This window comes from Podarcis bocagei, assembly GCF_964188305.1.
Source record: "Podarcis bocagei genome assembly, chromosome: 1".
NCBI classification, from domain to species: Eukaryota; Metazoa; Chordata; class Lepidosauria; order Squamata; family Lacertidae; genus Podarcis; species Podarcis bocagei.
Genome location: NC_138125.1, coordinates 13,373,454 through 13,391,213, shown reverse-complemented (window position 1 = coordinate 13,391,213; position 17,760 = coordinate 13,373,454). Strand labels below are relative to the sequence as shown.

Below are 17,760 nucleotides of genomic sequence, written 5' to 3'. Positions count from 1 at the left end.
TCTATTCTTTTTCTTTTTCTTTTTTTGTTAGCCAGCAGAGTGGTTTAGCAGCTGGGCTGTTGTCCAAGCTATTTGGAATTCAAGAGTAGCAGAGAAGGCGAAAAACAAAGAGCCTGATGCTTAACCCCTTTTTTCACTTATTGGACATTCTCATCCCACCCTTTTCTTGCAAGGAATTCGATGCCAGCAGCATAGGAAACCTAGGGAACTGCATTGGACCAAGCCAAACCAATTGTCCATCTGGCTCAGTGTTGTCCACTCTTCCCTGCATGTATGGCTCTTCCCCTCCAACCCATTTTATCTTCACAACAACCCTGTGAGGTAGATTAGGCTAGAGAGATTGACAGGCCCAAGCTCACCCAGTGGTTGGGTGGGATTTTTGACTTGAGCCTCCCCAGTCCTCAGGGATGGGGGTGGGGAGGATCTTCAGACCTCATTGGCCTCCGACTGCAACCTCCAAGAGCTGTTCAACAATAAAACAGCCTTCCTTGGAAGGTGATGGACTTCTCCAGGATAATCAGGGATTATTTAGCTGTGATTCCTGCTTTGCTGGGGGTTGGGGGTTGGAAGTCCCTTCCACTTCTACAATTCTGTGAGTCTTCATCTCCCGATTGACCATGCTAGCTGGGAGCTAAAATGGGAGTTGGAGACACTAGACCATGAATAGGCAAACTAAGGCCCGGGGGCCAGATCCGGCCCAATCACCTGAATCCGCCCCTCCGACGGTCCAAGAATCAGCATCTTTTTACATGAGTAGAATATGTGCTTTTGTTTAAAATGCATCTCTGGGTCATTTGTGGGGCCTGCCTGGTGTTTTTACATGAGTAGAATGCGTGCTTTTATTTAAAATGTGTCTCTGGGTTATTTGTGGGGCATAGGAATTTGTTCATTTCCCCCCCCCCCTTCAAAACATAGTCCGGCCCCCCACAAGGTCTGAGGGACAGTGGACCGGCCCCCTGCTGAAAAAGTTTGCTGACCCCTGCCCTAGACTCATTTGTTGCTCGTTTGACATCGCAGCCAGTAGGTGTGCACCACTGCATTCCACGTAGTGCTTGCCGCAGAAATATGTAGTTTTGCCCCCTCCCCTCCCTGCATGCACCCCAGGCACTTTTTGAAGACTTCTGTTGAGTTGTTTGGAAACCCAGTCGGTGGATTTGAAGTGTGTTGGCTGCAGTACAGGAGCTTGATCACATGGATAAGGCTCTGCGGAGAGAAACTGGAAGTCCAGCACATTCCTTTGTGGTGACACATCTGTGTTGTAGGGGAGAGGCTTTTGCAGCAGCCGCTGAGTTTTGTCTGAAAGCTGTCAACATTTTGGAAGTTGAGGCACTTTTAGTGGTTCCCCCATGCCCCTGAGGTTTGGCTGCACGTCATCAGGGGCTGAACCTCCAGTGGGACAGCACCTGCCCTGTGGAACTCCTTGCCACTAGAGGTTCAGCAGCAGCCATCTCTACTTGTATTCTAAGAACTGTTATTATTCAGGCTGGCTTTTCGCACCTGAGATTCTTTGCCAACCATCTCTTGCTGATGTGTCTGACATTTTTTAGACTTCTAGAGTTGGAAGTGGGACCCCATGAGTCATCTAGTCCAACCCCCTCTGCAATGCAGGAATCTAAAGCTTCCATGGGTGATGGCCATCCAATCCCTTATTGTAATGCGGTGTTTTATAGTCTGTGGTGCCGCCTTGTGAGGAGTTATATAAAAGTGCAGTTTATGGATATTTAAGTAAATAAACCAACAATAAATAAATGCCTGAGCTTCTCTCCTTCTCTCTCCCACTTTAGGAGTCACCGGCCAACATGTCTCTCAAGAAGGAAGGTGTGCAGAAGAAATGGGCTGCCTTGAAGGAGAAGCTGGGTTCTCAGGACTCCGATCAGACGGAGGCCAACCTGGAAAACGCAGAGCCGGAGCTGTGCATCCGCCTCCTGCAGATCCCATCCGTGGTGAACTACTCAGGGCTCAAGAAGCGGCTGGAGAGCAGCGACGATGGCTGGATGGTCCAGTTCCTGGAGCTCTGCGGACTGGATCTCCTGCTTGAGGCCCTGGACAGGCTTTCCGGGAGGGGGGTCTCCAGGATCTCGGATGCCCTGTTGCAGCTGACTTGCATCAACTGCGTGCGAGCAGTCATGAACTCTCAGAAGGGCATCGAGTACATCGTGAGCAATGAAGGCTACGTCAGGAAACTCTCCCAAGGTGAGAGAATGTTTCCCTCGGTCGTTCCACGCAGTGTTTGCAGGCACACAAAACATGTAGTGGGATGCGGGTGGCACTGTGGGTTCAACCACAGAGCCTAGGACTTGCTGATCAGAAGGTTGGCGGTTCGAATCCCAGCGACGGGCTGAGCTCCCATTGCTCGGTCCCTGCTCCTGCCAACCTAGCAGTTCAAAAGCACGTCAAAGTGCAAGTAGATAAATAGGTACCGCGCTGGCGGGAAGGTAAACGGCGTTTCCATGCGCTGCTCTGGTTCGCCAGAAATGGCTTAGTCATGCTGGCCACATGACTCAGAAGCTGTACGCCGGCTCCCTCAGCCAATAAAGCGAGATGACCGCTACAACCCCAGAGTCGGTCATGACTGGACCCAATGGTCAGGGGTCCCTTTACCTAAAACATGTTGTTGCAATGCAACAAAAGTAGACCTAGACCATGGGTAGGACAAACTAAGGCCTGGGAGCCCGATCTGGCCCAATCACATTCTAAATCTGCCCCACGGACGGTCTGGGAATCAGCGTGTTTTTACATGAGTAGAATGTGTCCTTTTATTTAAAATGCACCTCTGGGTTATTTGTGGGGCCTGCCCGGTGTTTTTACATGAGTAGAATGCGTCCTTTTATTTAAAATGCATCTCTGGGTTATTTGTGGAGCATAGGAATTCGTTCATTTCCCCCCCATCAAAATATAGTCCGGCCCCCCACAAGGTCTGAAGGACTGTTGACCGGCCCCCTGCTGAAAAAGTTTGCTGACGCCTGACCTAGACAATAAATAAAACATTTAGAAATACGCAGTGCTTTTTTCTTTAAAAAAATGTTTAGGGGTACCCTCATTTTAATAATAATAATAATAATAATAATTTATACCCCGCCCATCTGGCTGGGTTTCCCCAGCCACTCTGGGTGGCTTCCAACAAAAGATAAAAATACAATAAAACATAAGTCATTAAAAACTTCCCTTAACAGGGCTGCCTTCAGATGTCTTCTAAACATCAGATGGTTGTTTATTTCTTTAACATCTGATGGGAGGGTGTTCCACAGGGTGAGTGCCACTACTGAGAAGGCCCTCTGCCTGGTTCCCTGTAACTTGGCTTCTCACAGTGAGGGAACCGCCAGAAGGCCCTCGGAGCTGGACCTCAGTGTCTGGGCAGAACGATGGGGGTGGAGATGCTCCTTCAGGTATACTGGACTTTCTTTACTCAAGAAAATCTCCATTATAGTAATTTTCCTACTCATATTGAAATACTGCCCCTCGATGAGGCCAAACTTGTCATTAGTAAAACACCACACATCCACATTCCACCTCTCCACACATTAAACAATCGCTTCTGTCTGAGACTCAGGAAACACTGTGAGAGGAAATGAGGCCGCCATCAGGGGTAGTAACAGAACTGACAATTCGCCGTGCTAGAGAAGAAACTTAGAATTTTATTTTTTTTAGTTTCTTCTTCCATTAGAGTCACAAAATGTTTAGGAGCATGCGTACCCCCAGGGAAAAAAGCACTGGAAGTACGCAAACAAACTGAGCAGGGGCTCACTTTCCCCCAAGCAGGTGGGATTTGTGCCTTCCTGAACTAAGCCGTTTCCTAATTTGTTGTCTCGAGGTTAGACTAGGGTTATTAGACATCCCCGGTTCCCAGAGACAATCCCTGGATTTGTAAACCTGTCCCTGGACAAATTCCGTCCCTGGAATGTCCCCAGATTTGCAAATCTGTCCCCGGGAAACGTGGCAGCCTCAGCAGCCCGGAGCCAGTCTGGTAGTGCATTTGGCTCTGGCTGGCTTCAGGAGCTGCTCACTGCTGCCACCACTGCCGAAGGGGAACCAGGGATGTCCGGCGGCACAGATCTCCTGCCCCCTTTGTTTTGACAGATCGGGGGAGGCTTGGGAGTCATGGGCGGGCAAGCACTGCCCAGGAGGGGCACAAGGCGCGTGGTTTCTCTGCCAGGCAAGGTGCAAAGCCCTTCTTTTGCACCCTGTGAAACATAAATGTGCAGTTTTTTTAGAAAACCAGACAACAGCCACCTGCCCATGACTCGCGAGCCTCCCCCGATCAGTCAGAACAAAGGAGGAAGCGGGAAGGAGGTCGGGGGAGGCTTGGGAGTCATGGGTGAGCGGCGCGCCATTGCCCAGTTTTTAAAAAACTCTGCGCATTTATGTTTTACAGGGTGCGAAAGAAGGGCTTTGCACCTTTATACAATATGCATGTGTGCTTGGGCCCAGGGTCTTTTGCCTCATCCTCCCCACTACTGACTCCCTGTTGCTATTCAGCTTCAAAAGAAAAAGTGTCCCTGGATTCATTGAAAAAAATCTGGTCACCATAGGTTAGACGTGCCCTCATTGCTGACCTCGGTCCCTCTGTCTCTGCAGCACTTGACACTTCGAACGTCATGGTCAAGAAACAAGCGTTTGAGCTCCTGGCCGCTCTCTGCATTTACTCTGTGGATGGTCACGCTCTGGCGTTGGACGCCCTGGATCATTACAAGGCAAGCAGAAAGTCAGGTGTATTGTTAAGGGCACAATGTACACACACGTATGAAAATGCTCTGCTGAATCAGATCAAAGGTTATCTACTCTAGTGTCTTGTTTCCCACAGCGACTAACTGGATGCCTCCAGCTATCCTACAGGTAGAGCTTCATATAGGGATGGGTGGATTGGCCACTTTGAAAGTGGTTTACCTAGCAAATGTAAATAGATAATAATAATGAGATTTAGTAGTGGGGAAGGATAGGGGAAGGGCTGTAGCACCCTTTGCATGCAGAAGGTCCTAACGTCAATCTCCAGCACCACCAGGTAAGGCTGGGAATATCTCCTGCCCAAAACCCTGGAGAGCTGGTGCCTGTCAGTGTAGGCAGCAATGAGATGGACCAATGGTCTGACTCTGTATAAGGCAACTTCCTGTGTATCTACATACGTAGGCTCTTCATATAGAGCGATATGGGGAGAGCTGTAGCTCATCTAGGAGGGCATCTGCTTTGCATGCAGAGGACCCCAGGTTCAATATTAATAGCAATAGCAATATTAATATCAGTGTTGATATTAATGTTAATATTAACCCAGCTGACTGGGTTTCCCCAGCCAGCATGTACAAACACATAATGCAGATGTACCTTGGAAGTTGAACGGAATCCGTTCTGGAAGTCCGTTCAACTTCCAAAACGTTCGACTTCCAAGGCACGGCTTCCGATTGGCTGCAGGAATGTCCTGCAGCCAATCGGAAGCTGCGGAAGCTGTTCCAGATGTTCGGCTTCTGGAAATAATTTGAAAACCGGAACAATCACTTCCAATTTCCGAGCGTTCGGGAGGCAAAACATTTGAGTTCACAGGCATTTGGCTTCCGAGGTTCCACTGTAAAGCATTAAATGTTAAAAAGTTCCCTATACAGGGCTGCCTTCAGATGTCTTCCAAAGGCTGTATAGTTACTTATCTCCTGCCTGCTGGAGTGTAGCACTGCCAGCCAGTTTAGACAGTACTGAGCTAGAAGAACTAATTGCCTGACTCATTTTAAAGGAGCTTTTTATGTTCGGCTGTTTTATTAAGAGACTATAGCTAAGTTGTAAAGCACTTACAGTGGTGCCTCGCAAGACGAAATTAATCCGTTCCGCGAGTCTCTTCGTCTTGCGGTTTTTTCGTCTTGCGAAGCACGGCTATTAGTGGCTTAGCGGCTATTAGCGGCTTAGCGGCTATTAACGGCTTAGCGGCTTTAAGAAAAAGGAAACAAACTCGCAAGAACTCGCAAGACGTTTTGTCTTGCGAAGCAAGCCCATAGGGAAATTCGTCTTGCGGAACGACTCAAAAAACAGAAAACTCTTTCGTCTTGCGCGTTTTTCGTCTTGCGAGGCATTCGTCTTGCGAGGTACCACTGTACTCTGCAGGGGGGAAATCCCAGGGTTGGTCATCAGCATCTCCATGAAGGGCAGTTGATGGGGAAGAAAACCCTTCTGTGACCCCGGAGAGCCCTTGACAGTCAAAAGTAGGCAGTTCTGGGCTCGATGTCCAAAGGGTCTGGGCAGTTTTGATGCAAGCAGCTTCCCATGTTGCTCTTGATTTTGAACCTTGATTTGACACGTCTGCGATTTCTGTGTCACAGACGGTGAAGAACCAACAGTACCGCTTCAGTGTCATCATGAATGAGCTCTCGACCACCGACAACGTGCCCTACATGATAACCCTCTTGAGTGCCATCAACGCGGTCATCCTGGGGACGGAAGAACTGAGAGCTCGGATGCAGCTCCGCAATGAGTTCATTGGTAAGGACGGCAATCCGGAAACCTAGAACATGATGCAACGTTAATGACAGAGCCATTCCTGGATCCAGACTGGGGTTCTAGGATGCTGTGGTCTAGGTATAGACTAGTCATATACAGAAGGGACGCGGGTGGCGCTGTGGGTTAAACCACAGAGCCTAGGGCTTGCCGGTCAGAAGGTCGGCGGTTGCCAATCAGAAGGTCGGGGTGAGCTCCTGTTGCTCCGTCCCTGCTCCTGCCAACCTAGCAGTTCAAAAGCACAAAGTGCAAGTAGATAAATAGGTACCGCTCCGGTGGGAAGGTAAACGGCGTTTCCGTGTGCTGCTCTGGTTCGCCAGAAGCAGCTTAGTCATGCTGGCCACATGACCCGGAAGCTGTACGCTGGCTCCCTCGGCCAATAAAGCGAGATGAGCGCCGCAACCCCAGAGTCGGTCACAACTGGACCTAATGGTCAGGGGTCCCTTTACCTTTTACTCTTGCTGTTTGCTACACTGGGCTCCTTTGTGAGGAAGGGTGAGATTTAAATAAATAAAATAAGTTTGTTAGTAGGGCTGGGCACAACCTGGTTTGCAACATCATGGTATATCACCATCTAAACATCGCAATATACTGGTCTATCACAATGTCTGAAATAAGGAAATAGCTATGTTAAGGCATTGGCTGGCTTTGTGGTTTGTCCCTCATCTTTATTTATGCATAGCACACAGACACATGTCTGTGAGTGAGGTCCCTAATAAGGAGGATTGGCGATAAAAAATGATAGAATATTCAAAGTTCGCAGGCCTAACAAGTAAAATAAGGGAGCAAGTAGATCAAGTATAAAAGTGGAGTGGGAAAAAATTGTGGAGTATTTGGAAAATAACTGTAAACATGTGAAAATGCTAGCAATATTAAGGTAAATTCAACAGTAAAATATGTAATAAAGGAAGAATAAGGGGAGAAATCAAACTAAATGGATATACTGTATAAGAATATGCAGGAATATTGGGAAAATCAAAGGAACCAGGGAAGGGGAAGAAGGGAAGTTGTTGATTGTTTTATTATAAAGAAAGATATTAATAGTGGAAATGTATATTTGAATTTGATTTTGGAAATGGTGATAAATATATATATTTATTTATTTATTTTTAAAAAAATAATGATTCGCAATATATTGCAAGGTCAAATATTATGAAACCAATCTCACAATATGGACTTCAAACTGGTTTTGGATGATATATTGATATATCACCCAGCCCTATTTGCTAGTGATTGTGTTCTTTTATGTCAGTGAAACTCTTCAACACATTTTTAATTCGCTCCTTCCAGGTCTCCAGTTGTTGGATATTTTAACCAAGCTGAGGTGAGTCATTTATTATCTTTCTGACCATATCCGTTGAGATTTATTTTGCAGCAGCGCATCATTTCAGGATGATCATGATCATTGTCGGTACAAATCTTCAGGCCAGCCATTATGTCTGCGGTTATTTCTGTCTAGCTCCAACCACTTTGCATGACAGACCTATGCATCAAGAGATTCGGGCTTGAATAGACTTGTACCATCATTACATTTCCTTTGAAACAGCTGTGCTGTGCTCACATTTAGGGACTGATGGATCGCTGTATTTAGATCCTGGAAGGAATTTTCCCCCTAGTCAAAATGACTAATAACACTGGAGCGTGTTGGAGATTTTTACTATCTCCATCATTTTTCTAAGACCCCTCAATCTTTTTCTTGCAAATAATGACAATATAGGTATGCATTTTCAGTTTGATTTTTGCTACCATGAGGTCTAGAAGCATGCTTTTTCCAAACCCACCAGATTCTACTATGACCACCTAGGATTTCTTCACAATCCAGCCAAGCAACTCCAGTCCCACCTGACCTAGACTGAGACAATTGCTCTAGGCGGGTGGCTCAGTTTTCATGATTAAGCACTGGCTTAATAAACTACTTGCTTCCTACTTCCAAATTCTAGCTGGTTTGGAAGCCATTAACTTCAGTTCCCAGTTCATACATAATGAGAAGCAGTAGTTAACAGTTGTTGTTGTTTAGTTGTTTAGTCGTGTCCGACTCTTCGTGACCCCATAGACCAGAGCACGCCAGGCACTTCTGTCCTCCATTGCCTCCCGCAGTTTAGTCAAACTCACGCTGGTAGCTTCGAAGACACTATCCAACCATCTCGTCCTCTGTCGTCCCCTTCTCCTTGTGCCCTCCATCTTTCCCAACATCAGGGTCTTTTCCAGGGAGTCTTCTCTTCTCATGAGGTGGCCAAAGTATTGGAGCCTCAGCTTCAGGATCTGTCCTTCCAGTGAGCACTCAGGGCTGATTTCCTTCAGAATGGATAGGTTTGATCTTCTTGCAGTCCATGGGACTCTCAAGAGTCTCCTCCTGCACCATAATCAAAAGCATCAATTCTTCGGTGATCAGCCTTCTTTATGGTCCAGCTCTCACTTAACAGTAAGCAAGGTTATTGAGCCAGGATTTGATCCATAAATGTCTCTAGCTAAACCCACCAGTAGGAAACCCCCATTTATTCCTTCTTCTCATTTATCTTTGGTCCATGGGTGCATTTTACTGGAAGAGGACACTAGCAGCACTTGTAACGAGGCAGAGCCATGGGTTTGCCCTCCTGACCCTGGTGTACCAATGGCTTACCAGGACTGGGTTGAAACAGGGCAGTGGTGAGGTCAGAGTCATACAGCTACACTGGGTGGAGAGCTGGATTGGCAGCGGCAGTCCTGCCAGCATAGCTGCATTGGCCCCAAGCGTACCACCACCTGCATCCCCATCCAGGTAAACACCAGTGATGCTGGTGTCTGGAGGGTAGCTGTGCCCCAACCATAGCTGTTTTTTTGCGGGAAATTCCCTTATTCCAGCGCCGTTTCCTGCTGCTTCCTGCTGCTATCCCAGATTGTTAGATATCCCGTAGACTGTCCCCAAGACAGGTGAGGCTGCTGATCCTTTATTTTCGAGGCTGCTGATCCCTTATTTTCAAATCTGAAAGTTGGCAGCTATGGCCCCAACCAAGGGCACTGCTACTAAGAAAAGCCACAGGATTCTCTGATTTGAAATTGACCTGCCCTCCAAAAATGTTTTGGGAGACTTAAATATGTATTTCACCTTTTCAGTATAGATGCTTGTACTAAGGAGAGCAGGAAGGAGTTGAGATTTGGGGACACCCTCTCATACCTGTATGTAACTCAAAATGAGCTCAGTTTTTTAACGGAGGGTTTGCAAATATCTACTGTTGCGGGTTCTCTGCAGAGATATAGAGGATGAGGACTTGCTTATCCAGTGTGAAACGTTTGAGGAGGCCAAGTCCGAAGACGACGAGGAATTGCTGAGGATATGCGATGGGATTGACATGAGCAACCATCAAGAGGTTTTCTCATCCCTGTTTAACAAAGTGAGTGGGGGTCTTCGTTTTAAATGCAGCTTTAAACATTTTTAGAACATTCCTGTTCTGTTCCTCCACCCCCGCCTTTTCCAAATAGCTAATAACAAGTATCCATTAAAAAAACCTAATAAATATCAGATATTAAGCAATAAACAAAGGAAAGCCACTCGGCCCATTAAAAACAACCATATCAATTATTACTCTTATTATTATTATTAAATATCTATACTGCCCTTCATCCGAGGATCATGGGGCAGTTTGCAATATAAAAACGCAAAAATGCACGCCATAATAACAGACAAATAACCCCCGCACACACACAGTTTAAAAGGCCATAGATTGTTTAATTAACAATTTAAGAGGAATGTTTTTGCCTGGTGCCTAAATATATGTAGTGAAGGAGCCAGGAGAGGGAAAGCTTTGTCAGAACAGAAACAGCTGCAACAGAAGTTAGAAGATGCAACGAGTCATGCTGGGCCAAACCTAGGGGCTGTGAAGCCCAGCATCCCCTTGCCACAGTGGCCAGCCAGATGCCTTTGGGAAACCTACAAGCAAACTGTGAGGGCAACAGTCTTCTGCCACCATTATGCATGGTGCTTCAGATCCTGGAGGTGGCAGGTAACCATCTAGCCTTGTCCTCCATGAATATTGGATGTGATGTAGAATGCGATCCTTGTTTCACTCACAGTCACACTGCACCATGGAGGTTTGTGAGCAAGGTGACCATATATCCTGAGGTTTATACATCCCTCATGCAGAGATGCCCTCTGCCACACATGCACACAAGAATTTGCCCACGTGTATCCTGTGCCTGCTTCCACAACTGGGAAATTTGGCTCGGCCCTTACATCGAGCGTCAGCAACGAATAACTTGACAGCCCTGGGCTTACAACAGCGTAGGTTTTAATGGCCGGATGGGCACCCTGCCATGTAACAATGACTTACGATCTGGAAAGCTTAACTTGTGGTGGCTGCTTTTCGTTTCAGGTGAGCAGCTTTCCAGCCTCCATCCAACTGCTGTCCATTCTCCAGAGCCTCTTGCATCTCGAACCTTCCCATCGCTCCAGCCTGTTGCTATGGGAATCCTTAGAAATCCTAGTAAGCAGAGCCATCTTGCTTGCAAATGACAGTAAGTGGAAGCTCACTGTAACCTATGATGCAGCCTCAGTGCTGTCTTTGTGTTGTTGTCGTCGTTGTCGTCTTCTTATTCTTTGGCGATCACTCATAGCTTCCATGAACACAGTTTTAACAGTGAGTCCGTAAGTGACTATGGAGACCAATTCTGGATCCACACGTCCTTCCATGGTGGGGACATAGGTTTCTGGGCAGGAGTTGGTCACGGTTAGGGTTTCCCAAACATGCCTTTCTCTTGGCACATTTCTCCCCTTTGTCCTGAGTTTGTGCTTCTTCAAAGTCCATGACACCTTTGGTAATGGCTGTTCTCCAATTGGAGCTCTCACAGGCCAGTGTTTCCCAGTTTTCGGTGTTTATACTACCTTTTTTAAGATTTGCCTTGAGAGCATCTTTAAACCTCTTTTGTTGTCCACCGGTATTTTGCTTTCCATTCTTGAGCTGGGAATAAGTAGTTGCTTTGGAAGATGATAATCAGGCATCCAAACAGCATGACCAGCCCAACGAAGTTGATGTTGAAGAACAACTGCTTCGACACTGGAAATGTTGAGAATATTGTTTCTGGTTTAGGACTATTTCTATTTTTAAAAGGATATTCTACAAAGGGAAACATACTACAGGGGAAACATTTCCCTGCATATTTACATTTATATTTATAATGCCTTTTTCCCTAACAGAGACTCAAAGACAGCTTACAGATAAAATAGAAACAGCTTTAAAAAATGGTGGTGGTTGGGAAATCATTTTTTTAAAAAAATAAACATTTACAGAATTAAAACTGTATATAAATACAAAATTAATATATATTCTGTATTTATATATAGTTTTAATTCTATAAATGTAAAACATACAGATATTTACAATAAGGATAACAGGATATCAGCCCTTTTGTTAGAAAGCAGTCAATTCACCAAAGCCAGCAGAAGAGAAACAAGGAGGCAGACTATTGGTCTGCCTTCCTACATTCTGTGGCAAATAAAGTTGTGTCTAGCTGTCATCTGAACAGAAAGTGCATCTAACAGACCCCTGTGATACCCATCATTTATATTCTCATGAAGGAATGGCAGAGCTTCCGGCAGGGTAACGACATCATTTGGAAACCACCAACCCAAAGCACCTCTAATAAAGCCAGGGGACCTGTCCATCGTTTTTGATAGAGGTGTGCAGCTGAGGAGATACTTGGCTCTTCCACAGTGGTTTTCTACGGCCACCCCAAAATTTCCCTCCACCAGCCATTGGACTGGGTATCCCTTGTTCTGCAATAGTAGTCATAGTAGTAGTAGTTGCTGTTTGTGCAGAAAGAGGCTTTGAACTGGTTCTAAGGATGCCTTAGATCTTCTCCCCTTCATTGCAGTACAAGGCAACAGCGTGGAAGAAGTCATGGAGAGGCTGCTGTCCATCAAGAAGAGGCCAAAGAAAAGAAGTCCAGACTCCCGGCGAGGCGCCAGCAAAGTGAATGAGAGCACTCAGACCAATGATGCTTCTGAGGGTCTTCCAAACGCCTGCCAGAAATGTCCTCTTCCCGCGACTTGCTCTTCCAGTGGCCCACCCAACCCAGAGGCTCCAAATGTGTCTGAGAGCGTTACGCCATCCCAGCTACTGACCTGCTCGGCATTGCCTGGGCAAAGCTCCACTCCATCGAGTGTTCCTCTACTGCCACCACCTCCCCCTCCGCTTCCTGGAACAGCCAGCATGGCATCACAACAGCTGCCGCCGCCGCCTCCACCACCACCTCTCCCTGGCATGATAAGTGCACCACCTCCAGCCCCCCCTCTGCCTGGCATGGCGGGGGTCCCTCCCCCTCCTCCCCCTCTGCCTGGCATGGCAGCGATTCCTCCACCACCCCCGCTCCCTGGCATGATAAGCGCGCCACCTCCAGCTCCCCCTCTGCCTGGCATGGCAGCGATCCCGCCACCGCCCCCACTCCCTGGCATGGGAGGTGTGCCACCCCCTCCCCCGCTCCCTGGTATGGGAGGTGTGCCACCGCCTCCCCCGCTCCCTGGCATGGGAGGTGTGCCACCCCCTCCCCCGCTCCCTGGCATGGGAGGTGTGCCACCCCCTCCCCCGCTCCCTGGCATGGGAGGTGTGCCACCGCCTCCACCCCTCGCAGGCAACGTGGATGAAATTGTGATTGCCCGTGTCGAGGTCCCCCTTGGGTACAACAGGCCCTTCCACAAGAGGGTGAAGCCTCCGACGCTAAGAATGAAGAAGTTGAACTGGCAGAAGCTGCCCTCCAACGTGGTGAGAGGTAAGTTATGCCAACGCCACGTCCCGTTTGCTTTGTCGCCAGCGCAAATTCTCTCCCAGTGCAAGCCTACCTGCATGTTAAGGTCCTCCTTGCAGGTCCTTTTCCACACGCCAGCTCCTCCTGAAGCATAGCCGGTAGGGTCTTCTCGGTGGTAGCCCCAGTGCTATGGAACTCTCTCCCCAAAGATGTATGCCTCACTTTCCTCCCTGTCGTTTCGACAGCTGCATGTGGCCACCTTGTCCTGATAGGCTTTCGAGCTGCCATGATGCCTGGCTTGAACTTGGTATATTTATTTATACGCTCTAGAATGCTGCTATTTTGACGTGTTTGTAAAAACAAAGTATTTGGCTGCCTCTTTTTCGTATCTCGTCATCAATTTTAGTATCGTTGGCTCTCCTGCTGAGATTCCTTTTTAATGCAAATTGATGGATTGCAGCCACGGCCATGCAGATTCTTTCTGAGAACGTTCCCCCCAAAACAGTATTGAAAATGGGGCAGGAAATAACTGCCACCCAAGACTATAACGAGTACAGCTTATCATTGATGCACGATAGAAAGGACAGCTGGAGAGGCTCTCCGTAATTCAGTCCAACTTTACCCTAGTCCTGTGGCATCTCAAAGACTTCAGTGCCATCAACCTTTTCATTTTCTACTGTACTATTTTCTTTTTCTTTTTTGCATCCAATATCTAATAATTTTCCTGCAGTGCCTCACTTCGAGGGGATATATGCAAGGGGAACTTGTTGTGTGCCGCCTGCCATAATGCCTTTTGTCTTGCAGAGGGACACTCTATGTGGGCTTCCGTGACAAGCAGTAGCGAGGAGATCATTGAGCCGGACTACACGAGCATAGAGCAATTGTTTTGCTTCCCACAAACGAAGCCCAAGGAGAAACAGGCAGCCCCGGTGAAGGTGGAACCGAAGGAGGTAAGACAATGATCCATCTGGATAACTGCGCAGTCTGTCCCAATTACAGTGGTGCCTCGCAAGACGAAAAGAATCCGTTCTGTGATTCTCTTCGTCTAGCGGTTTTTTCGTCTTGCGAAGCAAGCCCATTGACGGATTAGCGGATTAGCGCTATTAGTGCTTTTAGTGGCTTTTAGCGGCTTATCGGCTTATCGGATCAGCTGATAAGCAGCTTAGCGGCTTAGAAAAGGGGGGGGAACCCGCAGGAACTCGCAAGACATTTTCGTCTTGCGAAGCAAGCCCATAGGAAATTCGTTTTGCGAAGCACCTCCAAAACGGAAAACTCTTTCGTCTAGCGAGTTTTCCGTCTTGCGAGGCATTCGTCTTGTGGGGCACCACTGTATACCAATAAGACTGCCTTGCAGATAGCCACTTGCCTGTGATGATGGAGAATCTCCTTTAGGTGACCAGGCAAGGAAGCTTTCAAAGTTGGTGAGGAAAGTTGCTTCTTTTCTTATCATAGAATGATATAATTATAGAGTTGGAAGGGACCCAAGGGTCATCTAGTCCAACCCCCTATGAAGCAGGAATCTCAACTAAAGCATCCCTGACAGATGGCCATCTAACCTCTGCTTCAAAACCTCCAAGGGAGGAGAGTCCACCACCTGCTGAGGGAGCCCATTCCACTGTCAAACAGCTCTTACCCTCAGAAAGTGTGAAGTCGGAATCTCCTTCCTTGTAACTTGAAGCCATGGGTTCGAGTCCTACCCTCCAGAGCAGGAGAAAACAAGCTCGCTCCATCCTCCATGTGACAGCCCTTGGGATATTTGAAGATGGCTATCATAACTCCTTTCAGTCTCCTCTTTTCCAGACTAAACAGCTCCTTCAGCCTTTTCTTGCAAACAGGACCCAAACATAAGAACACTCTACCTCCTGAGATATCCAGCAACTGGTGTTCAGAAGCTTGGCTGCCTCCAACTCTCGTGGCAGGGCAGAGCCATCGTGGCTAGTAGCCCTGAAATTGTTTGATCCTCTTTTAAATCCTTTTAAATTTGTCTAATCCTCTTCTTTTCTTGCGGAAGGGCCATAGCTCAGGGGTAGAGCATCTGTCTTGCATGCAGGAAGTCCCAGGTTCAAATCCCATCATCTCTAGGCAGGGCTGGGAAAAGAGACCCCTGACTGTAACTGTAATGAATATAGGGGTTGCTCGTGCGTAAGTTGCCGCCACTCCTGGCTATGTTGCCTTGTTAAACCCTTTCTGTCTGGACAGCCCTTCACTTCGTGGCTGCCTCAGTCGCTAGCAGAATCCGTCAGTGGGTGTTTCTTAAACCTTTTCCAGCATAAAAGCTGTTTGACGCCAAGTCCCCTCCTACTCTCCCTGCGCGGAAGTCTTCTGCGCAGGGAGGGTGTGGGTAGCGGAGGACCCGTGCTCTCCCCGCTGGTGTCCAGCGAGGAGTCCTGGAGCCCTCTCGCCGATTCCCCCATCTGCCCCCCTTTGTCCCTGGTGTTGCGCTGATTTCCTTCCCCAGCAGATGGGCTGCCTCTCTCCCTGCTGGGTCCCTCTCCAGCATCACTTGGGAGCCTTCCCTCCGCCTCTGGCTCCAATGTCAGTTCCCTGACAGTAATCTTGGAGGTAAAAGGTAAAGGACCCCTGACCATTAGGTCCAATCATGACTGACTCTGGGGTTGCTGCGCTCATCTCGCTTTATTGGCCGAGGGAGCCAGCGTACAGCTTCTGGGTCATGTGGCCAGCATGACTAAGCTGCTTCTGGCGAACCAGAGCAGAGCACGGAAATGCCGTTTACCTTCCCACCGGAGTGGTACCTATTTATCTACTTGCACTTTGACGTGCTTTCGAACTGCTAGGTTGGCAGGAGCAGGGACCGAGCAACGGGAGCTCACCCCGTCACGGGGATTCGAACTGCAGACCTTCTGATCGTCAAATCCTAGGCTCTGTGGTTTAACCCACAGCGCCACCCGCGTCCCTGTAACCTTGGAGAGCTGCTGCCAATTCGTGTAGGCAGTACTGTGCCAAATAGACCAATGGTCTAACCATCAAGAAAAAGTGGCCGAGTAACTTCCATGCGCTTCTTTGTAAGAATGACCAAAAATGTTTTCCTTTTCCGAAATAGATCACGTTTCTGGAGTCCAAGAAGAGTCTCAATTTGAACATCTTTTTGAAGCAATTCAAGTGGTGAGATCTCGTTTCACAATTGAAAAAAGAGCATTAAGGTCAAATGTTGATGAAAAATTAGCACTCCTTAGCAATCCTAGTAGATGCTGCAATCCTGTGGGGTTTTTTATGCATGCAGTTCAATAGGATTTAAGGAAGTGTGGTTGTCCAAAAGATTGCAACCTGTAGATTTGTGCAAATGTTGCCCTGAATCCAGAACCTCATACGTGCACGCAAATACCGTATTTTTCGTCCCATAGGACGCTCCATCCCATAGGACGCACCTAGTTTTTTGGGGGGGAAATAAAGGGGGGGAAATTCCTTTATTTCCCCCCCAAAAAAAAACCAGGTCGGGGAAACCAAACCAGGTCGAGGAACAGCGGGATGGCGGTGCTGCGCCTCCCCGCTGTCCCCCGAGCTTGTGGAGCTTGCAGATGTCTCCCCGTCGCGCGGGGCGCTCTGCTTCAGGGCGCCCCGCGCGCCGGGCAGCAGGCTGCTATCCGCAGCGTAGGGAGCCCTACGGGAACTCACGCTGCGTATGTCTGCCCGGCGCAAGGGGCTCTCTGCTTCAGGGTGCCCCGCACGCCAGGCAGCAGGCTGCTATCCGCAGCGTACGGAGCCCCACGGGAGTCCCAATATGCTGTGCACTACTCCAATATGCTGCGGATGTCTGCCTGGCGCGAGGGGCGCTCTCCAAGCTTCAGCGAAAGCCTGCATTCACCCCATAGGACGCACACACGTTTCCCCTTCATTTTTGGAGGGGAAAAGTGCGTCCTATAGGACGAAAAATACGGTAATTCCCACAAGCAGCTGTCTTGATTTATTTAAATAACAGTAATGGCATATTTTGACTAGTTTTTAGCTGAAGTATTCAGCCCAGATCTCTTTTTTGGCATTGAGGTGGTGTGAGAGGAACAACCCCCAAAGATTGTAATAATTGTGCCCCAACGTGACCCTGCAGCTGTCTGAACAGCAGCTAAACTTACGTTACTTTTATTTCAAGGTAGTTTTTTTCTTGCAGCAGCCTAGAGTATGAAAGACCCAAGTGGAATCCAGACACATTTTTAAAAAGTTGTGAGAAATGATTTTTTTAAAACCGTTTTTAAAAATACATTGCATTTGCCATAGCTCAATATCGCCATCTAGTGTCATATTTGTATAATGCACTTTTACAACACACTTAAAACGTTTTATGTGCAGCTGTATAGCCGAGTCCCCAGTTTGTTGATTGACCTTAACAATAGATATTCAAAGCTAGACAGTGGTTAATAGCCATTGGTTGATCTAGCCTCCTTGACTGTGTCTTAATTAGCTGATGACCAGCACTACAGCTTGTTGCAGTAACTCCATAAGACAATTATGCACAGAATGAAGAAGAGTTTGCTTTTGTTAGGGACAGGGAGGAGGGAGATTTGATTCAGTTTGCTTTTAGATGTGAACACACATTATTCACACTTTCTGAAGCACTAC

General features: G+C 47.8%; 1 protein-coding gene across 7 annotated transcripts in view; it reads left to right on the top strand.

Annotated features, from left to right (window-relative positions):
• Positions 1 to 17,760, top strand: part of INF2 (inverted formin 2) — a 70,574-nt gene that overhangs the window by 33,324 nt on the left and 19,490 nt on the right. For all 7 annotated transcript variants that reach the window (XR_014007468.1, XM_081191245.1, XM_081191241.1 and 4 more), the window contains exons 2-10: positions 1,785 to 2,193; positions 4,576 to 4,691; positions 6,297 to 6,456; positions 7,762 to 7,795; positions 9,701 to 9,842; positions 10,821 to 10,962; positions 12,319 to 13,212; positions 13,993 to 14,138; positions 16,250 to 16,311. Coding sequence is in view for 6 of the 7 variants with exons in the window: in XM_081191245.1 (XP_081047371.1) it covers positions 1,800 to 2,193; positions 4,576 to 4,691; positions 6,297 to 6,456; positions 7,762 to 7,795; positions 9,701 to 9,842; positions 10,821 to 10,962; positions 12,319 to 13,212; positions 13,993 to 14,138; positions 16,250 to 16,311 (2,090 nt within the window). In the remaining variant the exon portion in view is untranslated. The remainder of the gene's footprint in view (positions 1 to 1,784; positions 2,194 to 4,575; positions 4,692 to 6,296; positions 6,457 to 7,761; positions 7,796 to 9,700; positions 9,843 to 10,820; positions 10,963 to 12,318; positions 13,213 to 13,992; positions 14,139 to 16,249; positions 16,312 to 17,760) is intronic.